Raw genomic sequence first — 10,109 nt, 5'->3', positions numbered from 1 at the left:
AGTTTATAACTTAGAGATTCAATTTACATTGTAATAAAATATAAACATGATTCTGTTGTGAGTACATATTACTCTAAATCAATCTTGTTTAGTACTTCAATAACTCTTGAGAAAGACATTTATAGGTGATGGTGCAATCCACCAAGGATCATCGACAACATCATCCGTCCCGATGACAATGTCATCGTCTCCCGTTGCTCGTTTAATTATCTCTTGCAATATAATTTCGTATTGACTCCACCGCACTCAGGCTAGGTAGGTGAGAGAGGAACAATTGAGAGAAACTATGACAAATTGAGTGTCTTACTGGTGCAGCCACGTCCATCCATTACGTGCGAGCCCTACATATTGATTCCGTTCAGCCGTAAACGTCTTCGTCGCTCCAACAAGGTTTGATAGGCCAGCATCGCCACCACCCGGCGACCCCGTCAAAGCCCGGGGCTCGGCGCCTCCCTCGAGTCAGATCCTACACGTACAACACGTAGGACGCATCTTCATCACGTCGTAGTTACATCAACTCGTTAGGGTTTCATCCATCGGACGACGACACCGTCGAAGTTCGATACCATTATCTCTCTTCGGTACTGAGCCATCATACTCGGTGCCGACCAGACGACGTCCTCGACGATGTCCGCCATCATTCAGAAGAAAAACCGTGAGGTATTTGGTGTGATATTTCATTCATACATCATGTAGAATTATATAGTTCCATTTAGAATCTTTCACCGGGTGTCACGCGGCCAAATACCGAGCTAGGAACAATGCTTGAATTCGATGCTTCCCGACCTCAGTGCATGGAGCAAGAACGATGGGATGCCTTTCTTGTTGCAATGAAAGTCTTTGTAATAGCTTAAGATTGCTTAGAAGGGGTTAGGAAAGGCGGTGGGAAGGCAGCCCCGTACAGGAATAGGGTCATTGCATTCATATAGTAAAGGATTACATTGTAGTCATAGACATTACATGGGGGAAGATGCGGGGATACTAAAGTAACGAGGCAAGGCGCTGCCTGCCTTGGTAGTGTCGCTCCTGCGCCTTGAGGCCTGCCACTCTGTACGCACCCGTCGGCCTCAGCGTTACATGCATGCCCCCCCTGGCACCGTGCGCCCATGAGAATGGCGCTCTACCATCCACCGACCCATCCTAGCCTTGACGTTCCACGCGCTACCAGCACCCGCGCTAGCACCTATCGCATGCGGTCCGTCCAGACACTGGCATGCTCAGCAACTCAAACTAGGCATCGTACGCCCAGCACTACCCAGGGGGGTTCCCACAAGAATCTCAATGCTCTTTGTCGCCCAATGCCTTAGTCTCCTGGCAGAATTTTTCCAACCCCTCACCCCCCACACGTAGGGCGCACCCGCACATTCTCTCACATCGTGTCTACGCCTCTACTGCCCAACCTGTGTGTCCAGCGCACGCGGTGCTTAGCACCCCCACGCGCTCTCTCGGCGGCATGTGCACGCAACCACGCGGGCCTCCCCTAGTTCGTTGCACTTGAGCACAGACGAGCACACACATTACAAGAGTAATGGCTTTAAAGATCAAGGTCGGGTGTCATCACCTGTAGTGTGTGTTCATAGTGCCACACTTAAGAACTCAATATCAAATCATGAGTCCAGTAGACAAACATGTCCCCACAATTAGCACGCAGGCCTATGTGCACAAATGTAGCATACTTTGGGGTCTTACATCGGATCATAGGGAAATATTTAGGATTATATTTTATATTCTATAAAATCATAGCAGATAAACTAAAAGATAAACACATCATTCAGAGAATCATTTTAATCTGTAGAAAGTCAAAGTCAAATGCTGATAATGAAAGTTAACTTCATAAAGTAAAAGTCAACATTATAAATACAAAGTCAACTATACAAGGAGGATTTATTTTCAGCGTCATTTAAGGTTAAATTTTAAGATTTTTTTTAATTTCATAGTGAATGCTTGTGAATTTAGGGATATTTCACTCTAAATTGGCTTTGGACAATTCTTCCTTGTGAGTGAGGGGAAGGGAGAACTCTTGACGAGTTCGTGCTAGACAAGAGGCAAGTCTAAGTGGGTTGAACAAACAGTCAATCCACAGAGACTTTATTCTAAACCGTGAAGGCTCATGCAAGATTGGGGTAAGCACACCTACTTGAAGTATGTATGAATTGGGGACGTAGCTCGTGGACTTCAGAGAGGTAAGTCGGCTCGAAGGACGTGAGGAGCGATGAGCAGAGCTCTGGCTGTTAGGGCTTAGAAGATGCAGTGAGTGAAGGTGTACCAAAGGACGTCCATGAAGAGAGTTTACTAACCAAGAGCATGACTGGATCAGATCATAAATTTGTGTTGAACTGTGACTTGATCAACTATGCAAGAGGTGAGGTGTGACTCTAGGGGGACTGTCTACTCTAGTATAAAAGTCTGGTGCATGAATGACCCAAGGAATTGAGTGAGTTAACAAAGAATACATATAAGGATCTAGAGAACATAACTAGAAGGCAAAAAGAACTAATTCACCCCAAGCCTCTTAGTTTTTTCACCATTCAATAGGTGTTCACAAATGCTATGTATGAACGTGAGTGACAAGTATTCTTGGACTCGCCCATATGTCACCACGTGCTTGGTCACGAATGTTGATCAGTCCATGAAAATTAGAAAAATTATTACTATTTTATTTTTATTTCTCATTTTTTAAAATTGCATTTATTATGAAAATATTACTTTTTTTATTTTGGGCCACCTCATCTCATGTGTTAGTAATTCACCCCCAGCCTCTTAGTTTTTTCACCATTCAATAGGTGTTCACAAATGCTATGTATAAATGTGAGTGACACGTATTCTTGGACTCGCCCATATGTCACCACGTGCTTGGTCGCAAATGTTGATCAGTCCATGAAAATTAGAAATTTTATTACTATTTTATTGTTATTTCTAATATTTAAAAATTGCATTTATAATGAAAAATTACTTTTTTGATTTTGGGCCACCTCATCTCATGTGTCAGTAATGATTGACCATTATGTCATCACAATTTGCAATGCTGCCCTTAATTTTGAGTGTTGAATAATCATTATGGGAATCCATAATTGGTCACCATTTGTGAATCAAATGGCAAATTATTAACACCAAAAATATTGTACAAATTCATAGTAAATCGAATATGATTTAGAAACATATAAAAATATTTATTTCTGACTTCTAAAAAAAGTAACTTCTCAAATTTAATGTCACAGAATTAATTAAAAATCATTTTTTCACTCAAAAATTATTTTATTTTAAAGTGTGTCCAAACATATGCAAAATCCAAAACATCACAGAATCAATTCAATGTTTCTAATTCACAGAATTAATTAAAAATCATATTTTGACTCAAAAATTATTTTATTTTAAAGTGTGTCCAAACATATGCAAACCAAAACATCATTCTAATCAATTTAATGTAAATCTGGTCAATTAAACCATTAAATATATGAGTTATGAAACCTCATGCTTGACGGGAGTTCCAGGTCGTCCCGTATGGCATTCGGTGATTATACCTCATTGTATTCATCCTATATCAATTCATAATGCTATCATTTTTAGAAATCTCCCCCAATTGAAACTATGGACCATCACTTTTTCCATTGTGAGACTGCTATTGAATGCTAGTGCCAATTTGTTCTCCATTGGCACTAGTACAACTCTACACTCGTATAACTCTAACACTGCTAGAATGTTTTGATAAGATCTTTATCGTGTCAACATGCATTAAGGTTAACCCTTATCTACACATCACCATAAACTACTTATTATGGGGGATATGAAATAGGTGAAAATTTTCTTGTTGTATAGGTTCACCCATGGTGCGCACGATGTTATGCAATGTGTCAAGGAATGCTATGATGAACTCATAACCCAGTTCTGCTTATATTTGTGTGTGGCGGTACTCATATTAGGTATAACAACCTGGATACAAATTACTCACTGATACCCATAGAGAATCCAGATTACAAATTGATCTCGAGTTCAACGTGGATGGTGCATCCATGAAGAATCCAGCACCTTCTAATGGTTGTGGACACTTGAGAGACCAACGTGGAGCATCATATTTTCCTTTTCTCATTTTATGGCGTTTAAACCAACACAACAGCAGAGACTTTGACGATACATGATGGCTTGCTCCTTTGTGAGGAATACAACCTTCACACTATGGTCATAGAATTTGACTCAATAGTTTTTAGTTGATATGGTTCATACAAATGCTTTCTCCTGTGGCATCTGTAACATGTTTCCATTGGCAACATACTGATATTCTTCACCAGCAGGGAGAGGGGAACCAGATGGCGTATGTGCTTGCCAACCACGTGATATGTTCTCAAACCCACTCTTTATACACTATGTGGCAGGACCTCCCTCAGGATTCATGAGGCCTACAGTGCATTGAGAGCCTCAGCATGGTAGTTACTCGCACATGGAACACCCTTGTAACTAATGGACCTTGTGATGATGTATCCCTATTGACTGTCTTTACTTTTTGTTGTGGGCATAGGTGAGTGGGATTTATTGGAAATTGGGACATTTATGCACACTCTTGTAAACACTAAATCTTCACATATATAAACTTGATCGCTGGCATCTAGGGCACAGATGGATTGGCCTACAAGCACAACCCTCCAATCGATATGCATTTTCCAACCAATGTCACCAGAAAAGGCAAGAAAAGCAAGAAAAGGTTGAACATAGCGTTTTGCCTTTCAAGTCTTTTACACCAATTTTTTGCATGACTAGCTCAATGCTCCCCCAACGTGATAAACACATTATAAGTTCAGCCTTTTATGGACCCTTAAACTATATAATGCATTTAGATGAGTAGGGTCATGGCAACCAACTAATATGGGCTGCATCCTCGGCCTCTAGAAGAGGAGCTGTTCCACTCCATTAGACTATGACGCTACTCACATGAGTGGTGGGGGCTCTAAAATAGTGGTAGGGGGTAGACTTTCGAACAACAAGCAATGACATTTAAAGGGTAGATGTGATATGATATGATGTGATATAGGTGCATACACATTATAGCCACGAGATAGGGCGGAGAGAGCGGGCTCTGGATACAAAAATAGCAAATTGAAAAGGATGAAAGAAGAGAGAGAGATGGCAGCCATCATTCCCACTTGTTGGCGACGATGTCGGCGAGGTCAACGACCCTCTGGGAGTAGCCCCACTCGTTGTCGTACCAGGCGATGACCTTCACCATGTCGTCGCCCATCACCATGGTCAGGGACGCATCCACGGTGGAGGAGACGTCAGAGCAGCGGAAATCAACGGACACGAGAGGCTCGTCGCAGACGGCGAGGATGCCCTTCAGCTCGTTGTCAGCGCTCTCCCGGAAGGCGGCGTTCACTTCCTCGGCGAAAGTCTTCTTCGAGACCTGCACCACGAGATCAACGACGGAGACGTTCGGCGTGGGCACGCGCAGCGCAATTCCGTTGAGCTTCCCCTTCAGCGAAGGCAGGACGAGAGCCACGGCCTTGGCGGCACCGGTGGAAGTCGGAACGATGTTCAGAGCAGCCGCTCTCGCTCTTCGCAGGTCGCGGTGGCTGGCGTCGAGCAGCCTCTGGTCGCCGGTGTACGAGTGGGTGGTCGTCATCGTACCCTTGATAATCCCTGCAAATTCATGCAAACCCTAATCAGCCATGCAAACCTTGATTTCTCTGGATTTGCTCGTCTCTTGCTTACCGAATTTCTGGTCGAGGACTTTGACGAAGGGGGCGAGGCAGTTGGTGGTGCAGGAGGCGTTGCTGATGATGTCGTCGCTGGGGCTGTAAAGTTCCTCGTTGACGCCCACGACGTAGGTGGGGATGTCTCCCTTCCCGGGCGCGGTGATGAGCACCTTCTTCGCCCCGGCTTCGATGTGCTTGCCTGCACCCTCTCTGTCGACGAACACGCCCGTGCCCTCGATCACCAGATCAATCCCCAGGTCCCTGCATTCATTATAATTATTCAGTGCCCTGCGTATAAAGATTAAACAAACGTATCGCCCTTTGCTATCGGCTGTATCTTTCAGCACATTGGTATTAGAACCCAGATTTCGGTGATACATTTCGGCAGATTGGTATACGTTGCTCTATAGCTTTTAGGACAAGTGGTATTAGAGCACTAGTTTAGGGTTCAAATTCCAGTAGGGATGTAGGGTACAGCCTTGCTATCTATCCCCAGGTCACTACATTATGGGTAGCTTTGCTATCAATGAAGGTTCAAGAGAAGTAGGGACATTGGTATCAGAGTACTTTCTCTTTTTTTTGTGAAAAGATCAGTGTACTAGTTTAGGGTTCAAATCCCAGTAGGGACCTTCTGCCCTAGTGCCTTTGCATTCTATCCCCAGGTCTCTATATTCATTTTCACCTCTTAGCATCCTACCTTGAAAGATTAAACATTAGAAACAATTCTCTATAATTTTTAGGATAGTGGTATCAGAGCAAAAGTTCCGAGTTCAAATTTCAGTGGAGACATGCTGCTCTGGCGCCCTTGTTATCTGACCTTGGGTGCTCACATTCACTCTCACTTTTCAGCATCCTGCCCAGAAAGATTGAAGAGGAGAAGTAGCTCCCTTGCTATCAGCTCTTTTCGCACATCGGTATCAGAGCCCGGGTCCCTGCACTCATCCTAGTGGGGAGATTCTGCCTTAGGCCAAGAGTTGAAGGGGGAAATGTTGGAAGTCAAGATCAGCTATAGCTTTTAGCACAGTAGTAAGCGCTTAACTCCAAGGGAAGAGGGATCATTTCATCATCAGAAGTGGTCTGCGGGAGGATAACGATGATGACTCGTCATCCTCATCCAAGTCTATGGAAAGTGACAATTTTCATAATTGTCCCGGAAACACTACAGTAGACTCCATATGATGGGAAGGATGATCAAGAGAGAGATAAAGAAAGAAAGAGGAAGTCTAAGAAAGATATGAATTAAAAGAGAGAGATAAATATATATAAAGAGAGATAGAGAAAGATGTAGAAATAAAGAGAGCGAGAGAGATTTAATAAAAATAAGGTGATATATATATACAGAAAAAAGATATATACATAGAAAAAGAGAGATATAAATAAAGAGGGAAAGACAGTTATAGAGAGGGGGGAGAAAGAAAGAAAGAGGTAGAGAAGTGTAGAAAGAGACCGAGAGTGAGAGAGAAAGAAAGAGGACGAGAAATGTAGAAATAGAGTGAGAGAGAGAAAGAAAGAAATAGGGAGAGAAATGTAGGAAGGGAGGGAGAGAGATAGAGAGAGAAAGTGGGAGAGAAGTGTAGAAATAAAGTGAGAGAGAGAAAGAAAGAAAAAGGGAGAGATATGTAGAAAGAGAAAGACAGGTAAAGAAAGAGGGAAAGAAATGTAGAAAGAGAAAGAGAAAGAGGGAGAAAGAAAATAAAAAGAAAGACGGAGAGAAACGTAGAAAGATAGAGAGAGCGAAAAAGAAAGAGGGAAAGAAATGTAGAAAGAGAGCGAGAGAGAGAAAAAGAAAGAGGGAAAAAAGTATAGAAAGGGAGCGAGAGAGAGAGAAAAAGAAAGAGGGAAAGAAATGTAGAAAGAGAGCGAGAGAGAGAGAAAAAGAAAGAGGGAAAGAAATGTAGAAAGAGAGTGAGAGAGAGAAAGAAAGAAAAAGGGCGAGAAATGTAGAAAGAGAAAGACAGGTAAAGAAAGAGGGAAAGAAATGTTGACAGAGAAAGAGAGAGAGAGAGAAAGAAAAATAAAGAGGGAGAGAGATGTAGAAAAAAAGAGGGAGAGAGAAAGAAAGAGGGAAAGAAATGTAGAAAGAGAAAGAGAGAGAGAGAGAAAGAAAAAATAAAGAGGGAGAGAAATGTAGAAAAAGAGAGGGAGAGAGAAAGAAAGAGGGAAAGAAATGTAGAAAGAGAAAGAGAGAGAGAGAGAGAGAAAGAAAAAATAAAGAGGGAGAGAAATGTAGAAAAAGAGAGGGAGAGAGAAAGAAAGAGGAAAAGAAAGAGAAAGAGAGAGAGAGACAGAAAAAATAAAGAGGGAGAGAAATGTAGAAAGAGAGCGAGAGAGACAGAAAAAGAAAGACGGAAAGAAATGTAGAAAGAGAGCGAGAGAGACAGAAAAAGAAAGACGGAAAGAAATGTAGAAAGAGAGCGAGAGAGACAGAAAAAGAAAGACGGAAAGAAATGTAGAAAGAGAGCGAGAGAGACAGAAAAAGAAAGACGGAAAGAAATGTAGAAAGAGAGCGAGAGAGAAAAAGAAAGAAAGAACGAAAGAGGGAGAGAAATGTAGAAATAGAGCGAGAGCTCACTTCCAGGGAAGGTTGAGGGGGTTGCGGCTGGAGACGACCTGGATGACCTTGCCGTCGACGGAGATGGCGCTGTCACCGGCAACCTTGACGTCGGCGTCGAAGATACCGAGCGTGGAGTCGTACTTGAGAAGGTGCGAGGCCTGCTTCACACCGCCGGTGTCGTTGATGACAACAACGTCCAACGGCGAGTCCTTGCGCCCGTGCCAGCACCGAAGGAAATTCCTCCCAATTCTCCCAAACCCGTTGATCGCCACCTTGATCTTCGCCTCCACCGGCCCTCGCCGGTACCCTCCGCCGCTCGCCACCTGCCCTCCAAGAAAGACCCCATCTTGATATTCTATCATCCTCGTTATCGCTCACGGCAAACAAACACTACTACTACAACTACTATCCCATCATCGCTCTTAGCAAACAAATACTACTACTAATACTACTATCGTTATATTGGGGAATAGGATAATTCCAGTTCTCAGACAAATACTACTACTATCGTTGTACCTGGAATTATCAGACGAATACTACAACTAATACTACTATCGTTGTTCCTGGAATAGGATAATTCCAGTTATCAAACGAATACTACAACTAATACGACTATCGTTGTCCCGGAATAGGATAATTCCAGTTATCAAACAAATGCTGCTACTACAATCATTGTACGTGGAGTGGGATAATTCCGAGTTACTCACTGCGGAGGTGGAGAGAGCCACGACGGAGACGAAGTCATCCGAGCTCGCCCTCCTCGCGACGGGCAGGGACGCCGTCGAGCTCCTCAGCCCGGAGAAGTCCGAGAAACCTTTTCCCTGCACCAGTCAGAATCCATGATCTTCAGTTGACAGGACAGACTTAGAGAGAGATAGAGAGAGAGAGAGGAGAGACCTGGAGGGAGGCATTGGCCACGGAGAGTGTAGCCGAAGCCATGGTGCTCGGCGGATCTCAGGGCCGAGAGAAGAAGGGGATCTAGGTAAAGTATGCGCAGGCAGCAGATAAGAGGGGAGGGGGCAGACGAAGAGAGTCCAAACTTGTGGTGACGAAGAGGGGAGAGAGAGAGAGAGAGAGAGAGAGAGCTAGAGAGAGAGAGAGGGAATGATGTGAGTTGGAGGGAGGAGAGCAACGGATGAGATTGTGGATAGACTGGCGACCCGAATGGGTGGCTAACGCGTCCTGTTTCCCCCAGCCTACAGGATTGCCAGCGATGGGTGTGGCTGATTGTGACCACATATTTGCTTTTATTTTCCACCGGCCTGAAATTGAAAAGCAGGCTTTTGTGGGAATCAATAATGCATGAATTGGGTGCTAGAAAGATTAGTATGATGTGCCGAATTATTCTTGGAATATCCTAAGACTGATGGCATCTTAGTCCCTAACTCTTCAGAAAAGTCATGTTGCTAATTTTACCGTAAAATTAAATTTTAAGATTAACTTGATCTTTTCCGGTTTTCATAGTCTCACCTGCGATTTTAAATTTTTCATTCATTAGCTCAACCCACAAGCTTACTTATTATATTTGTATTTTGTCCCTGGAGATTTTGGGAAGATTTATGCAATTTTCTTTTGATTCAATATGTAGCTCCTCTAATGACATTCTTAAGTTTCGTTAGGTGCTGTATTTAATTTTTCATCCTTTTTCTCCCATTGGTAACAGAAGGACTAAGCACATCTTTATTCAAATATAAATTTTAATAATAATTTATTGAACTGATATGGATTAATTCTATCAGATAGTGAACATCAATATTGTCTCAATAAATCAAAAACGTTATTAATACCACTTTCCGGGAAAAATATGACTCTATATCAAAATTATTAATGGATCAAAAAATTATTAATTTTGAATCCTTATTTTACAATAA

At 42.8% G+C, this 10,109-nt stretch overlaps 1 protein-coding gene across 1 annotated transcript; it reads right to left on the bottom strand.

Annotated features, from left to right (window-relative positions):
- Positions 1-4,980: 4,980 nt before the first annotated feature.
- GAPA-2 (glyceraldehyde 3-phosphate dehydrogenase A subunit 2) lies at positions 4,981-9,294 on the bottom strand. The gene is made up of 5 exons (XM_078576962.1): positions 9,136-9,294; positions 8,946-9,059; positions 8,257-8,561; positions 5,701-5,945; positions 4,981-5,628 (listed from the first exon to the last, which is right to left on the bottom strand). The coding sequence occupies exons 1-5, from the start codon at positions 9,175-9,177 to the stop codon at positions 5,126-5,128; spliced, it is 1,209 nt and encodes a 402-aa protein (XP_078433088.1). The 5' UTR covers positions 9,178-9,294; the 3' UTR covers positions 4,981-5,125.
- Positions 9,295-10,109: the final 815 nt, after the last annotated feature.

This window comes from Wolffia australiana, chromosome 6 (genome assembly GCF_029677425.1).
Source record: "Wolffia australiana isolate 7733 chromosome 6, ASM2967742v1".
Taxonomy (NCBI): domain Eukaryota; kingdom Viridiplantae; phylum Streptophyta; class Magnoliopsida; order Alismatales; family Araceae; genus Wolffia; species Wolffia australiana.
This window is presented reverse-complemented; position numbering and strand designations above follow the sequence as displayed.

Bases quoted from the DNA above. Each gene is read 5' to 3' on its own strand.
- GAPA-2 (XM_078576962.1), bottom strand. From the start codon at position 9,177: ATGGCTTCGGCTACACTCTCCGTGGCCAATGCCTCCCTCCAG. The intron at 9,060-9,135 runs GTCTCTCCTCTC...TGACTGGTGCAG, and splicing joins TGGCCAATGCCTCCCTCCAG to GGAAAAGGTTTCTCGGACTT. The intron at 5,946-8,256 runs GTGAGCTCTCGC...TAATGAATGCAG, and splicing joins CCCCTCAACCTTCCCTGGAA to GGACCTGGGGATTGATCTGG.